The 17,385-nt window shown below is 43.2% G+C and overlaps 2 protein-coding genes across 5 annotated transcripts in view; one reads left to right on the top strand and one right to left on the bottom strand.

Moving 5' to 3' along the window:
• f9a (coagulation factor IXa) overlaps positions 1-17,385 on the top strand; it is a 109,276-nt gene that overhangs the window by 75,832 nt on the left and 16,059 nt on the right. The gene's annotated exons all lie outside the window — the stretch shown is intronic.
• Positions 1-17,385, bottom strand: part of fgf13a (fibroblast growth factor 13a) — an 81,466-nt gene that overhangs the window by 61,051 nt on the left and 3,030 nt on the right. The window contains exon 1 of one of the 4 annotated variants that reach the window (XM_035649389.2): positions 3,673-3,884. The exons of the other annotated variants lie outside the window; for them this stretch is intronic. Coding sequence (XP_035505282.1) covers positions 3,673-3,829 — 157 coding nt within the window. The 5' untranslated portion in view covers positions 3,830-3,884. Of the gene's footprint in view, positions 1-3,672; positions 3,885-17,385 lie in introns of those variants that run through there. 4 annotated transcript variants of the gene reach the window in all.

Genomic DNA, 17,385 nt, shown 5'->3' with positions numbered 1-17,385 from the left:
CTGGTTAAGTATTCGCCAAGTTGTGAGGTGAAAAGGCCTCTGAGAGCCTTATGATACCAGGTGTCTTTTAGAGGTGAACTGAAGAGTAACAGCTGAGCTTAACAATATGTTCTCTCAAAATGTGCTATTTAAAGGCCCCATCCCTCTTTCCATGAGTGGATCAAGAGCAAAGCTCTTACTGCATATGGGTCATAAAGACATGGACATTATTTATAAGGTAAATTAGCCACAGTATGTCCAACTGTGGAAGGTTAATGTCAGGCGTCAGTTTATTCTGAAGGTCCGCTCAGTGTCGGTCACAGCTGCAGAGTCTCAGGTGACATTTCAACGTTGCTCACAGCAGATACTTGGTTCAATCAGACTAACACACTACCTTCAACTTTTTTTTTGTACATATATCTTGTCAAACAGGCAGTTGTCAATCTTTCTATTGATGAAAAAAGTCAACTATTTAAAAGCAGAAAGAAAATAAACATAATTCAAATCCAGCTTCCAGCAAACACATTCAAATTAAATACTTTTTTAAGCCCTTGAATGTCCCTGTTCTCCTTTGTGTTTTAAATTTGTCCAAAAAAACCAACAACAAAAAACAGAAAGAAAAAACATGAAAGTACAGTATTGTGGAGGATTATATTTTTCTATTCAAATGGCTGACTTTCCAGAAATAGTTTGTTGGCAGCTCCACGTAAGCTCTCGCCGATGAATAATTCAGCGACAAATTTACAGGTGAAAATGAGCTCATCCACATCCAGTGCTGCCTCAGACGCCACAAAGAGGCTGAGAAAAACAACACACCATACACGTCCATCCGCAAGCATGACGTCGTACAAGCTCTCACACTCATACATGTGCTACATCACATACACACAGAGAGAGAGAGAGTGGGCCACTTCATGCAAATCCCCCGTTCACAGACACACATGCTGTGTTACCATACTTATATAGTAGCCTATAGCCTACATTATGACCTAGATGGGAGAAAGGGGGGCAGGGAGGAGACTTAAACACTTTTCACTGTCTGCTGTCCACATAGAAGTGTAAGAACCTCCCTCTCCGGCATGCTGAGCCACTTATTGGTTCCGTTTGTGTGAGAGGGAGACATATTAATCCACCTCCCACCAGCACTACAACCACCTCAGCAGCCCCGCTAGGCTCAGACGGAGAGCATTCTCATTAAAGTCAACTCCCCCAACACGTGAGCCAATGATATCACAAAATACAAGGCTTTGTGGGAAATTGCCTGCTGCATTCAAGCCTTTATGAAAAAAAAATGGGGCTGTGCAGTGCAGGTTTGTGAGTAGAGAGGATGAGAAATGTCACAGCAGGTAAATGCACATGTGTTCTTTGGGACAACATCTGCTTCTCAAGGTTAAATTGACCAGTTTGAGCTTAAGTGGGACTGAGTAACGGGGCTAGTCCGATCTCGTCTAATCTGGGCCGGGTTGTTCTGGGTCTGTCTGTTGACTGTCCCCTGCCCAGCTCTGTCAGTTTGTACCCAGAGGGCCTGTTATTTTGGGAGCTCAGCTGAGAAGAGATGACAACATCACGGGCTGCTTAAGCTGCTTACATTTCCTCAAGCACTCCCAGTGCACCCTGGGATCTACGCCCTTGTCACTGTTGCTCCACACGCGTCCATTGCATGTGATTCGGGCATTGTTTTGGCATTCGCACATGCAACACATTCAGATCTGACCGACGCAATAAGCTAATTAGAAAATACTTTTTCCCGTTTCCTGCAGCTCTCATGTGGAGCCATGTCAGCGTGTGACCACCTGATGAATGTGAACAGATCAAAGAGACATGAAGTCAGTGACGCTTGAAGAAGTTTGAAGATGAGAGGGGTGGGACGGGGTGACACAAGCAGCGAGCCGATAGATGTGTGTGTGTGAGAGAGAATAACACTATCCAACTATACTGTACGTGTAGCGAATGTAAAAGCTTTTCCATAACCTTGGCATAGACTTGGTCACTGCTGTTATATGAAAGTAAATGTTATTTTTGTGGAATCGTACTGTTTAACCTCAGTTAACTGTTGCTCGACTCTTTTTTTTGGAAAACCTTTTCAATAGTTTCTTTCAATATGCGATATGCTTCGCAGAGTGGAAGTAAGAGATCCACGGGGTTTATGAGGCCAACTGACCGCTCAGTCCTGCTCGATACTTTGACAGCAGGCTTAATTTATGCATGACAGGCGCACTCCTCTGCAGTTATATTACTGCTCACCCTGCACCCAGTCCAGACAGGCCACAGTAAAACCTTTGGCCTGGGTTATTACAAGCTTGTTGGCCAAGAGAGCGACATCACATTTGACAACATGAAACCAAAGTGTCGCAAGGGGAGGAAGAGGAGGCGTTGAGGGGTGTGTTAGTCCGGCGATAAGAGTTAAGTGGAGTGGAAGTAACAGGCAGAATGATTTTATCCCTTTCTAAAAAGGGGAGTTCTAATGTTCTGCTGGAAGTAGTTTGGAGTGATGAAAAGCTCTTGTGAGGAGAAAGGAATAGCGAGGACTAAAAGTCTACAAAGTTTTCGGAGGATTGTAAATGTTACGAAGCATCTAGGAAAAAATCTTTGGAGAGGGTAAAACAAATAGTGTTGATTATTGCTCTGTAGAAAGACATTTGAATATACAGTAGTTAAGCGGTTTTCAGACACGAACCTCGGATTTGAAGCTGTCTTGAGTTTGCCATTCACACATGAAGAACGCAGCAGTCGATTGTCTGAGTCAGAGACCTTCACAACAGTCAGAGACTTCGCACCTGTAGAGTTTTTCCTGCAGTATCCACACTCAGACTCACTCTGACATTTTACAGACATTTTTACTAGGGTGCTGGCAGGAGACGTCCTGGAAAATGTCCGCAGCAACATTTGCAGACATTTGTGTTCTCACCTACGGCCCCTTAGGAAAATATCCGGACTTCAGTGCACGTGAGCAGCTTCTGTTGTCGTACGCAGAGAATGGATGCTTCTGCTGACCACAGGTGACGCCTCTCAAAATCTGAGCTTCAAGCAATCACGTTCAGGAAAATGGCTGTATTTCAATGCACGGCTGAAAGCAGCTTTAGAAGCATTGACCTCTAACTTCAGACGCTCATTTGCCAAAAGTGCCAATTTGTTGTCGATCTGTGCCGCTCCCGGGGTGCTATGTAAATGTGTGTACGCCTCAGTCACCGTGCTAGTGCTGTAAGCAGGGATGTATTTTCCTTTTCCTTTTGGCTTGCTGCCTTAAACAAGGGTTAAATATGAGCTAAGACGGACAGCGGGATTAGTTGCAGTTTATCTGTGTCGGCACTCATCAGCATGCACACTGCTGCCGGCTCAGACAGGATCCTACAGCACCGCACGCTTCAAATTGAGAGAGACGGAGTGAAGCGAGAGGCCGAGAGAAACCCGCGGGACAGAGGAGCCACATGAAGTAACCTTGCAGGGCCGCATACATGGGCCTCTGCCGTGCAAATACATACGATAGTAGCAGCAACACTAATGATAACAAGTGAGTGGGTGCTACTCTGCCTTTTGTTTTAGTCGTATCTTTGACATTCTTCTATAGCTTTATCACTTTAAGCACATTCAATCCCGCAAAAAACTTTCTCTTCAAGATTACAGGTAAGGTTGGAATATCGTCTGCACAGTATTTTAATAACGAACAAGAATATTTTAAGTAATTGCACATACCCTGCTGTCCTGTCTTGACTGAAGCCATTTGCCGTGATCCGAGAGATGATGCTGCGCCATGCGAGCATGCGGGAGTGAGCGTGTGTAGTTCATTCTGCGCGTCACCACAGGCTGTTACTTCATTCACGCTACAGTCGTCACGCTTCAACACATGCATGCAAGTGTACACGGAGATCCTCAGAAACAACTGTGCGTCTGGAGCTACAGGAGTCAATGAGTCGTGCACACGCTCACACTTTGTTTTCTAGTTATGTCTTCAGAATAAACCTGACTGCTCTCCTTACATGTTGCGTATTAGGTAACCTGCAGCAGCCCAAACAGTCACAGCAGATGGGAATGCTATCAGGTCTATACAAGCTCACATAACCCCTGCCCCCAGGGTTTTGCTTTGACACATTCTGAGGTGAGGGTTCAAGCACTGATCCTTCAAAATAAAAGCTGGGATTTCCCTTTGCACTTTTGCTAGAGACTGACTCAACACATTTGCACAGCAGGGATAAGCCATGCATCGGCTGAAAAATCATTTCTGCTTCTCCTTCGAGGCATATTTAACATCACCGACACGATTAATGGCTTTTAAACTGAACTCTTCAAATTCATTTCAAACAGTGATTCTCAGCAGACTTTGTAAAGTTGCTGCACTGTATTTGTCTCTCCTTCATGACAAACTGTGTCCGTGGTCAGTTTCAGTTCAAACTGTTTTAGGTTAGGAAAAGCAAAGAACACTGTGGCATTAATCAGTTTTCCTTTGTCCATGTGTGACCCCAACGTGTTCCAATGATTCTTTCACCAAATTATGAGTAAATAAACTGCTTTAGTGTCCTTTTATTTTTCCATAATGGCATCCTAAAACCCAAAGAGCATTTAGCCATATTCAGGAAAAACATACAAATGGTCAACAAAGAAGTGGGCTATGCTGCAAGAGTATTAATGGGGGTTGTTTTATGAGCATTTTATGATTATTCTATATTTTTTCCACTGTGAGACTCGCTGCCATTGGAATGCATTCTGATAGACACGGATTCACGCTGGCCACAGTCGCTGTTTCTTGAGGGAAACTTCAAGGGCAGCTTTTAAGAGAGTAAGTGTTCAATAGTTAATAGAAAGATTTTGAGTGGAGTAGAACTAGTACTTTTTCTTACTCATAATTGAATAAATCTATGAATAAGAGTCCAGTCTGCAGGAGCATGACAGTGTTTATCCTCAAACTTCAGTGCTTTTCAAACTGAAAGGAGCCTGTTTTGTCTATAACCTCCAAAGGACACTTCAGATCGCCCCCACACAACTGCCTGTTAACGAGCCCAAACTGGCATAACTCAGGGACGGGTAAAACAGCCTCAGCACTGCCGGATAGAAAATCCGCCACCACCGGGTCATTTTTCTTCCATTTCTTTCTGCTTTCATCTCCACTTCAATTTGCAGGCAATGTGTCGTGACACAACCACTCATTAGTTTGCAGCAGTGGGCAGGCGGCGATCACTTTGCAAAGACAAACAGCTTAATTAGTGGTAGCACAGCTTCAATAAGTTCAGCTTTAAAAATAGTTTGGAAAAGCGAGTGAGAAACATAACGGCACCGGCGCTGTAATTATGTCTAGGCTAGATTTGGATTTCACATTTAAATGGTAGGGCAGCATTATTGTGAGTGTGTGGTTTACTGGAGCTTTCACTGTGTTGTCGGTACTCTCCTGGATGTGGTGTCAACAAGCCATGCAACAATCTAAACTGTAATAACCTGATGTTCATGAGCTTTCTGTAATAACAACTGAGCATTTGCAGCATACACACGGAAAACAGAGATGGTTGAATAATATCACCTCTGCAGGCACACGCAGTCGTACACCCGACCCGTCTGCGTTCTCTGTTTTATTCAGAGCATGTGAGCGGAGCTAGAGCGCATCAATCAGATCCACCACGAGCTGGGCACGTTTTAATCTATTTTCATCAGTCCACTGTCACCACACTTTGCTTTGTAGATCACCAGGGTCAAATGTACGCTTGGGCACGTTTGCACTGCATCTCTCAATGTGCTCACAATCTGCTTGTAACCGGTGCCTGATTACTAAGGTAGTGAGTTATTACACAGGAATGGATTAATACTGGGCCTTTTAACTAGCAGTTCACAGGAGGGAATTTATCTTAAAATGGATGAGAAACTCTGTGAAATTATAACAATGTTTTTTAAACACTTCACAGAATTAATGCAATGGGAGCTAAAATTGTATGTTATCTTATTAGTCTCTACAGTATAAATACACAATCAAAAAACAAGAAATACAACGCTCGTGGAATTTTGTCTATCCTCCAACTATAAAAAAGTGGTCATGACACACATTCAAAAAACAAAATCCTAATATTATTCTACTGCAATTTTAGTAATGAGGAGCACTCATATGTGGACATTTTTGCAACAGACTTATGACAGTGTTCAGTGTTCAAATGAAGTACATGGTGAACTTTAAATACTGGTGAAATTCCACAAGCTTTCATCTACTCGTAAAGTGATGCGGTGCCACTAAGTTTACTGAAAACCTGCTGAGCCAGTCGCCTGTCGCAGCGAGTAGCCTGATGGTTTGGATTCCTGCAGAGGTCAGGTCACTTGCAGCAGCACGGCTAGTGGTTATCACCAAGTAGGCAGCTTGGTTAGCCTGCAGGGAAGAGGGAACTCGGATACCTCCAAGTGTGTGTGTGTGTGTGTGTGTGTGTGTGTGTGTGTGTGTGTGTGTGTGTGTGTGTGTGTGTGTGTGTGTGTGTGTGTGTGTGTGTGTGTGTGTGTGTACACTGTATGGGTGGGTGAGTATAACTGTGATGCCACTGCCAAGACAGGATGGAGACCCAGAGCCAAAGACGAGACCGGTAGACCAACTCACATAGAGACTGAACAGCCATCTGTCCCTCAGCTTTGCGGCATACTGCCCCCCTCCCCACACACACACACACACACACACACACACACACACACACACACACTTACTATGCACAATTTAGCTGATGGATACTGCGCATTTGTAGAGTAGCATGTTGTGAGCATCACACGTAAGCACCTCCTGAATCCCCAGGGTCTGTCCTTGCGCTGAGTCCTACTGAGAATTCCCAGGGATCCATGAATGAATGAATGAAAAAAAATGAATGGATATATTTCATAATCTAAAATCAATGCTCGTATATTTGTGCCCATGTTTGCCAATCCACTAAGTATCTGCTTTGTTGATGTATTACAGCCGTTTTCATCAACACCAAAACGATTTGTAGAGGATGGAGAAACACAGAAGGTTCTTCATTTTCTTTCTTCTCTTCAAACATAAATCATTGTATAAGCTTTACAGCTAAGGAGAAATGCAAGCATTTTTTTTTTACATGGGTGTGATGACTGATTTTAAAGCAAGTGTGAGGACTGCCTCCACACAGTGTTAACAACACATTCTGTTCATCCGACCAAAATACCCACAGGATCCAAATACAGTTCCGTAGCCGACACAGTATCTTACACATCATGTAAAATGACCCTGTGAAACTGAAGCAGCAGCAACATTGATGTGTAGAGGTAATGAGATTCAGATTGGTTTCGTCTAAGAGTCTCTTTTACTTAGCACTCGGTTTCAAGAACCATTATGAATTACCTTTCATAGGGATGTGAAAATTTTCGCCCGTTTTGCGCACGAAGGCAACTACTACAGCTTAATTATGTGGAGACGTGGGTACATGTGAGTTTATAAAGATGTTCGCTTTCCACTAAATTATTCATGCATCAGTGTGAATGTGTTACAGTTTAAGTGCATGAAACCAGATGTGGGTAGATTCACACACACAATACGCCGGTCAGCACAAATGCTGCTGTGATACAAAAGACTTTGTGCTGTGAAAAATACAACGATGATTTTTAAAAAAGAGACATAAATAATGTGTGTGTTGTGTAATGCGAGAGAGAACGACTGACCGCATGACTGCACAGCACACCAAACACAGGCACGTGGCAGTGCAGGATAGACTTGATTATTACTTTATGTAGACCCTGACGCACTGAAGCTCATCCGTTCTTTTGAGATGACGTCGACGACTCGCTGAGGAGTGGAACAGGAACAAAAATGCCCTACAGTTTCTACTGAAGGCATTAGACAAGGAACCACAGTGAAGCAATTCAACATTGTCCGTGTCCTAATTTTCCACTGTAACCTTTAAGCAAAGCTGAAGCATTTAGTCATTACTGCATGTAACCTTTTCATGTTGCCTACAGCACTGTTCATCTCCTTTATGGTGGCCACTTCTGCTGTTATGGATTACTGTTAGATATCTCTCTCTTTCTCTCTCTCTCTCTCTCTCTGTCCCTCTCTCAGTCCCTTTGCTCCCCTCTTCTTTCCATCTTTTCCTCTTCCCCTCTCTGTACTGCAGTGTAGGCAGAGACTTGTCTCCTCTGATTACACTGAAAATGATGTGATCATTCACCATCGGAGAATCTCTGATGACATCTGACAAAACAAAAAAGAAAAGTTTGTCAGGTCGGACACTGAATCACGCTGTGGTCGGGCTCCAGGTCCACTGACTGGGAGGCTAACGCTGGACTATCTTGTAGTTTGTAGATGTTTGTACAGTTTTAGTACAATTGCTTCATGTTCTGACAGGAGTTGGATCAACCAATATGATTACATGAAGCTCAGATTTGAGAGGCCTCATCTGTGGTGAGCCACAGCACCCCTCTCTGCGTACATCTACAGAAGTTGCTTTCAGACGTGCACTGAAGTCCGGACATTTTCCTGAAATGTTCCCGGTGGGGCTGTATGTGAGAACGCAAAGTCCACAAATCTTAATCCAGACCTTTTTCTGGAAACTTTTCCTGCCAGGCCCTTTCTAGAAAATGCCTGAGCAAGTCCATGTGAGAAGGAAAATCTCTGCAAAATTAACAGCGTGCAAGTGGGTATTTTGATGACTGTCTATTACTGATATACAGTCTGCATTCCACAGCAGAATTATCATTATGTCTAACGACACAGTATGTTCCAGAAATGTTCCCTTTGGTGTGAGCGTGACTGACTCGGACAATCTCCTGCCGCGTTCGTCGTATGTGAAAGGCAAACTCCGGAAAATGTCCGGCCCCCATTTTCCAGTGTTCACATCTGAAAAAACGACTAGAGGAGATCAGATGAAATGCAGAACCCACTGAACAGCGTACAGTCTACAGTAAACTTAAAGTCGTAAGAGAACTGTGCACCAAAACATGCCAACACTAAACCACAAATATCTCTGTGTGACGTTCACTCCACACGTTCACCCCAGCGCACACACACACACACAAACAATCACACAACACACACCTCCAACCCTTCTAACAACACCAACCCAGAGGACCACTCATTCATTGTAGCCTTCCCACCCTTTATTTTCTAATCAAGTGTGTTTCTCCATACGCACACTCTCTCTCTCTCTCTCTCGGGCTCAGAGCTTATGTTTGTGTGTGCGCCTGGTGTGTGACAGCATTTGCAGCGCCGCAGCTCCCTGCACATCCAGAGCGCATGTTAGGAAGGCACCTTGGTATCCACCCCCCATGACTGACGACTCCCTTGCTTATTGGGGCTTTGTTGCCGTGGCAGCATCTCATTATGTAAATGATGTCTCCCTGATGAGAGGGAGGCAGGCGAAGCCGTGATGCTCACTGCTCCAGACTGTGTAAAATTGGCTTCAGGGACCAGTGAAGGGCCGCTGCTATATTTGGCAGTCGTCTTCACAATGGGTTTTTTTCCCCATTCTTCCTCGCATCCTCGAAACAGAAGTCCTCACATTTAGCGCTTGCTTCGTCAGTTTCACACAGCGTATGATATTGCTATAATATTACTGAAATCAACACATTAAACGCACACAAAAGCTCACGCCCACGTTTCATTTGAGAGTTTGACATTTACTACTTGAGGCTTTCATACACTGTGATTTTTTTGAATTTCATATGAGTTTCTTTTATCCTCACCCTGTTTAATATTTAGCTGTGAGTGTATTACCCTTCCAGTCTCTGTTCTCATCAGTGCTGAATAAATGAGCTTTCTCTGAGGAATGGGACTAATGGCTTTCTGCTATATATCATCTTTCATATTCCAGCTCAACAGAAGCCAATGCTAAGTGCCCCGGTCACTCCTGACATTAGTTGGCCCAAAGACATGAAGCCATACAGTACGTTCTGTATATGTGACTTTAAATTAGATGTGTTAGACGTTATGGTCTTTCAGCTGTCTGTTATGATGTCAGGGACTGTGTCCATTCTCATTCAAGACTAATCCACACTAATATTAAGGCAGAGTTGATCTCGAGCAAACTCTTGCCTGCATCCTCAGCCGTCCTCTAATGTAACTGCTAACTTGAGTGTGTGAGACCCAGAGAGATCAATATGTTCAATAGTATTAACCTCCAGAGTGCACGGCAGCTTGGGTAAGGTAAGAGGGTCAGTCAAGGTCTTAATTAATGAGCAATAACTGAAACTGTTTACTTGTCCTCACACTTCCAGCTCATGCCAAACAGCAACTATATATTTTTGTCCACCCAACACCCAGGCAGTAATATAGCAGTGCCAATACAAATGACTTTTTGAAGGAAGTTTAATGTCACCCTGAAAAGGATTGCGATTCTGGTTTATATATTCCACTGCCTCCAAGTCCTCCACCTACTGAGGCTGTGTTGGGAAATGGGTGACACTCCGAAGAAGAGGAGGAGAAGATTTTAAAAAACTTTGGGTTTCATCACCTGGATGATGAAGGGGCCTGTTTGGTGACGAAGCCTTCCAACCTGTTACCTCGTGAAGGTCCTCTGCATCCAATTTCTCCACCATCTGACGTTCAGTGCGTTGGACATTGGACACACTAATGAGAAGAAGTACCCAGATTTGACAAACTTGGGGTTTCCTGGATGTCAAAACGGATCAAAAGCATCACAGTTTGCTGCCTCAGGAGGTTCCACTGCCTTGACTCAGGCAAAATGTTGTGCACTAAGGAACAGTGTCCAGGATTTTATCCACAAGTCCATCAGCCCATCCCTGGACATCCCATCGGCTCTCCTCACTGACACCTCTTCTCACACACACTGAGCCCTGCTGAGGTGGGACACATGCCAGCTGAAGTGAGGCCCTGTTTGTAACTCGCTTGTTAAAATGGGCTGCAGTATTGGAGAAGAGGAAGGTAATCCTGTTAACTATTCTCTGCTGGTGTGCAGAAGTCAATCATCACTTCTGAGACTACAGAAACTGCCAATCTCTACTCAAACTCATACTCTGCTCAAACAAGAGGCAATCATCTGTCCTAACCATCATGGCTACAGGGGCCTGCTGGTCAGTTGGACACTGGTCCAGCCTTATCGCCTCCCTTTTTTGCCTCGCTTTAATCCCCTTCATACTTTCAGTCAACTTTAATTAGTCCATGTCCACAGCAGCTATTAATCCTTGGCACGATTTAAAATATAGAATCCAGCAGGTCATAAAACCTTTGAACACAACATGATTTTGAGACCTTGGATTCACATGGGAACATATCACCGGTGTCTCTGACCAGAAAATAAGTCTCTCTTCAATCTTTAACTCAATAATTCTACTTGAGGCGGCTCCAAACCCTCAAGGTTCTGTGCAGGTCGTCTTGGATAACGGCAGCAACCCATGGCGTCCATGGTAACCTTGGGATACTGTAATTGCTTCTGTGACCTCTCTTGGCCCTGAAAACCTACAATCGCATGCATTGTCTGCTGTACTGGTATTATTCATTTATTCATGGGAAACCAAAGGAAATTACCATTATGACTGAAAACTATAGAGAGCACTGACCCTCACATATACAGTCTAGGTTTAACTTCTGTGTTTGCTAAAGGTTTTGCAAATATATTGGACTCTAGTCTGAAGCAAACGTGAAATGTCCTTGACGGACATATGCATTCACATAAATACATCACTTGACATTTTTTCAGATCGTCAGCCGGGCCTTATTCTGAAATAAATGAAGTAGACATCGGTGGTGTTCAGCCCCTGCAGAACTGCTGGTGGCACGCACTGTGCACACTCTGAAAGTGAGCTCAGGGTGGTGTGAACGCTTACAGACAAATGAGTCAGTGCTGCCACATGCTCCGTTGAACAGATGAGCTGTTTCCTTCATCGCGGAGGGGCTGAAAGCGTTTGATCTGTGGTTAGCCTATCAGCACACCAGGTATATTGTATATAGGGATGAATTGATTCTGTTTGCCAGATTATATCTCCTCTATATGACGTATGTTACCTATAGGTAAAAAATACCTATACAATGCCATTAAAGTGTGCTCTCTTCAGAGCAGCAGCACAAAGACCAGATAAAGACACGCTAAAGAGTAATTTTCTGCTGATGTCATCTTTGTCCAATTTAGCAGATAATGAGCCATTGGAAAAAATTGTCATGTCCTCCACGTCCTTGTCCTATTGAGGCTGCGCAACAAGAACAATGCTGCTAACCTCGACTTGGACTCTATAGACGTTTGCACTTATAGGAGAGGGTTAGTATGTCCCATATAGCTGATCCCGTATGTCTAACAATAAAAAAGAATCGGTCAAAAATCAGTCATCCCACTCTGAAATATTTAATTGTTCTGGCCCTTTGGAGAGATCTCATTTATTCTTATTAGGCCAGTTTGACACATAACCACAATGATGGGTGATTATCTTCAGATGGGATTAACTACTGCTGCATGGAAAGCATTTCTGAAAGTAAAATTGAAGAAATCTAAACTCCACAGGTTGGAGATAATCCCAACCAGGAGTAATGATCCATACCATTACTTTGAGGATAGAATGAGTACATGTGAAGGAGGCCATAGAGGGAAAAATGGCTCCAGGAATGTCCTGTTCACTCCTTAAAACTACTCCAGCTTGATAGAAAAAATTTAAACAGACAGTTCTCTTCATAGAAATATAATAATTTATAAGTTTATAAAGTTTGTGAAATTAAAATGACATACGACTGGATCTGCTTCTGCGTCTGTGTATTCCAGTGTTTGGGAACAGCAGTGAGATTTAGCAGCGAGCCAGATGTTTTAACATTCATGGCCATTTTGTTAATGAGGATTAAAACCCTTCGTTCCTTCCGAGTGACAATATTTAGAGAGGAGGCCAAATGACACGACCAACTAAAGAGGAGTATTACTACATCGAGAAATGAAGGGGGGGGAAAGGAAAAGAAAATGGCTAAGAATAATACAGAGAAATAGGAAGGCCAAGAAGATGAATACAAAAAAAAGATATGAGGGGAGACCAGTGACATGTCTTCACAGGCTCTGTGGCCTCACAACCCACCAGAGGCAGGCATGTTGCAATGGGAACCGAGGGGACAGCTCGCAAAGCCATTCACCTTAGAAGACATGCAGCTCAGTGGATTACCAGCAGAAAGCTGACTAATGCACCAGAACAGCCAGGTATTTAGAGATTTTAGGCGCAGAGCACTTCTGACAGCGATGACGTAAGACAGAGCGTGATTACATTTCTAAGTCAAGAGAAATTAATGGGATGAAAAAATGTGTTTTTTCAGGACACGCTGCAGCTATACTGTATTTCACCGTGGACTGACAAATAACAAACCTCTTCACACTTTGACAACAACCCACTCCAACGCTGTGTGGTTGGTACTTAAAAGAACACAATTTTCTTCTCAAAAAAAATTAAAATATAATAATCCCACAGCGGACGGAAAACCATGAAGCCAATCGCAGGGCACCCCATGCATGTCAGGAACCCAATCTGACAGAGCAACTGAGGAGGCAGCCTCTCAACAGTAACAAACAGCGATCAGAGCGCCAGTCAGCGTCGGAGAGTGGCAGATCTCTGATGCGAGGCGAGCAAGTTTCCTCCGGGCAGCGTGGCCGGATCTGCGTCAGTACCAGGAAAGAATCTGACAGGGAACGACTCCACCATCCTGACACCTCAAATTCTTCCAGCTTAACGTGTCCTCACAAACCCCCGTGTGCCAAACCGTTTTTGTTGTGTTGGATATATCGTAGGGAAAACGGAACTGAATTAGCTCTTTTGTTTTCTCTCTTTTACCTTTTCGACAAAAATGTCTGTTTTACTGATTTCAAGAAAATATATGTCACATTGAAATTTGTGTCTCCATCTTTAAAGGTAAATCGTGACATACTGTTACCGGTTACCGGTTAAGTGGTAAAAGGTCGGTTTAGATTGTAAATTCCCCCAAAAGGGATATAAATGAAAAAGCCTGAAATGAAAGTATCCTAGAGGGGGAAAAAAAATTTAAGCTGACCCTTTCAGAAAATCCTGTGAGCCTGCTGGGTTCAAGATTTATTTAGAAAATCATGTCCAAAACCTTGGGATGAGAATTTGAGGACCCCCAGATGACAATCTCCTACACTACCAGTCACACCAATGTGAAAAGATGTCATGACTCTTACCTTCCAAATGTTCCATGAGAGATGACATTATGACCAAACTGTGCAGATACTGACTTAATTTAATATGATGTCATTATAATTCCAATCCTCCCTCGGCTGCACTCTGTGCAAAGAGGCTTCTCAGATTAGATGGAGAGATCTTAATGACAGCTCGTGGTTTTGCAGATGAAATCAGAGTAGGTGTCGGCGCTGGAAGAGGACAGAGCCGACAGTGTTGTTATTAATGGAGTGGCTCCAAACTCCTCTCTGGCTATTTATCGATTCCGTTCAGTGGCTGGTCTTGCGCTGACTTATGCACTCTGCTCCAGTCGGACCTGCAATTTCAGGCGGACATGTTTGACACTCACGACCCAAGGGGGGGCCGTCTATCAATGAGGTCTAAGAAGAGTGACAGAGGGGCAGTCGAAGTTCATCCGCCCGAACGAACGTCGGGTTTATGATCTACGGGAGAAGTGATCATAAAAACTAAACATTTTGGATTTCTTAAACTGAAAATGTGAAGTGTGATTGAGACTATTAGATTTAATAGAATAACTTTAATGTTGCCAAACATTTCTGTTAATGGTTGTAAACAGTTAATCTGGCTGCGTTTTCTGGCTCTGGAGCATTGTAAAGTTTGTGTGTGTGTGTGTGTGTGTGTGTGTGTGTTTGTGTGTGTGCGTGCGCACGTATGTGTGTACGTCATGCATTGATACGTCACTTTGTCTGGACAACTTAGGTTCAGAAGGACAGGGGGAAACTAACACAACGTGATTCACTGGTGTTGATACTGGAGCTCCGACACACGCCACCTCCTTCTACCCCACCACTTCTCTCTCTCTCTCTCTCTCTCTGCCTCTGCAGACTTGCTGTTTCCACATGCACTGCCACAGGAGGGATTATGGTCTTTCTACAAAAAAGATTACCATCACCAAACTCATACTTGCCAACCACAAGAAAACCCCCCTTCATGAAGTGATGAAGTCACTTTGTTACTGAGCTGCACAGTTTTGTTTTTTTACTATTACAACTGTTAGCAACACGGAGAAAATATAATTATTCAATACAACTTTTCTCTCACCAACACTACTCATTGTTGTGTCAAAAGTGTTTTCTGTGTTTTTGAAACCTGATTTTCTGTAGTTATGAATTATGTTGAATCAACAATCAGCCTAAATTGAATTTGATATTGGGCAACTTAAACAGAAAGCCTTATTAACAAATATATAGATAAGTATAGAACGTATATACCAATGGTTACATACATTCCTGTGTAATTTTGAAGCCTGGGACATTAGCAGAGATAATTGCGTCACTGCATCGAGAGTCAATCAAAGCATTTTTTTTTAGAAATGATGGGGGTGGACGAAAGGAAATGGCGGGTATCAAAAGCAGGGCAGTCAGAAGCGTCTGTAGGCCAACAGCATGTAGAAAAGACAGCTGTGGAGATGGCAGGTGGTTCTGCAGTTAATGAACTGTTTCCCTGAAATAATTTGTGGGACGGGTGGTTGCCAGCGTTGGCAGGGTCAGTGCTGAAATTCCCCACGCAAGTCTCTGCTCTCGTGCCATTCAAGTCTCTGGTGGAGGGCAACTGGCACGAAGGGAACCTCTTAGTGATGCAGATAGCCTCTTTTTTTTCCCCCTAAAACTGGAAGGCAGCAGAGTCACGCCATCTTTTTTTGGCTTTCGGCTGTGCAACTATATAATACTAGAACTGGCTTTGTTGAGCGTTCCCGGTTAAGGTGAAGATGTTTTTGTCTCATCCGAGAGTTTTTGGAGATGGTGCTGCCCTGGAGCTTAAAATGAGTCAGCCATTCACGCATGTCATTGATTTCCAGAGGGAGATGAGAGGGAAATTTGCTGTGGAGGTTAATCTGGAAATCAATTCTTTTGAGCATATTTTGCTTACAGTACTGTCAGTAATACGTGCTGTGTACCTCTATTGTGAGGTGTGGTTTTTCCTTGGCAATAATTAACTGCTATTGTTGATGTTTTCACCACGTAGAAAACAAGTAATCACAAAGTAGTAGATCTATAGTATATAGATTCTCCTAATCTAGTAGCAATTCAGTCCCAGGACATATAGACTTATATATATATAGATATAGAAAAAGTGTTGTTATCTCAAAGTCAGAGGACTGTGGTGGGCGGCTGCTTGTATAGATGCAACATATTTGTTCAGTAAATGCATCATTGTTAACATAAAATAACTTACAAAATAAAACATAGGTTTATTATGTAATCTTAGATTAAGATTGAGCTACAAATGTGACTAAAACAATAAACCAACAGAGATAATAATATTTAGGTTTTGTATTTTTAGAATGCATCAACAAATTACTCTGGTGAATATATACAGTAGCTGCAGCAACAAGATGCTTAAAATTATACATATATATTTAGTTTACATCATATATAAGTGTGGGTTTGAGTTCGCATCTCCTCATTTGTGATAAGATCAAATACATTTTATTAATAATTTACCTCCTCTGATATACTTGATAAGTGAAATAAATGTAAAAGAAACACAAGTTTCTGCACAGGCTGTGTTTAGTGTACAGTAGGTTACTATAGTACCTCTTATAGTAGCTTACATCCAGGGGTCACGTCATCACACGGCAGCGCTGCCAAAATAAGCCAATTAGATTTATTGATTTGTAGTGGGCACCTTAAATAGCGCCGGAACCTGACAACAAGAAGGAGATCCAGTTGAATTGTACTAAATCGGGCAGGCTGCAGTGGGCAGGCTGCCAGGTGGTTATTGTAGTACAGGCAGGGAAGTCGTGTTTGTACACTGACCATAAAAAAATATCTCCAGGCGATAGAAATCATGAATCCTCATTCCAATAAAGGCTACAAAGACAATAGGACGAGGGCTTTGAGGAATGGAAACAATTTTACTCACGCAATAAAACCTCATCAGTTTCGACCACCACATGATTATTATTATTATTATTTTTTTTTTTCAAACCGAGCACCGAGACAAAGGTGCAGTAACGTGTGTGCCGGTGCGTAAAAGTGTCGTGCACACCCCATGGCGAAGATGGAGCGGCTGCAATTATTTGTACCGCCATGGGTTTCTCTGGCAACACTGCCTCCGCTCTGTCTCCATGGCAATGAACATGCGGTTTACATCCTCTTTTTTATTCCCTGAGATGTAAAGGGGTCTGATTTTTGTCCGCCATGGGGTCATAAGCTCCACGGCTGTGTACAGATGTGTGATGCGGACACGGTGCGAGCGAGAAACACAAAGGGACATTTCAACAGGATGCCAATGACACGCATCACTGCCGTCGTTATGGTGTGTACCTTATTCCTCATCGGGTTTTTTGTGCGCAGTCTGTGC

This window comes from Scophthalmus maximus, chromosome 9 (genome assembly GCF_022379125.1).
Source record: "Scophthalmus maximus strain ysfricsl-2021 chromosome 9, ASM2237912v1, whole genome shotgun sequence".
NCBI lineage: Eukaryota > Metazoa > Chordata > Actinopteri > Pleuronectiformes > Scophthalmidae > Scophthalmus > Scophthalmus maximus.
The sequence above is the reverse complement of the archived record's forward strand: the minus strand, read 5'-3'. Positions and strand labels throughout refer to the sequence as shown.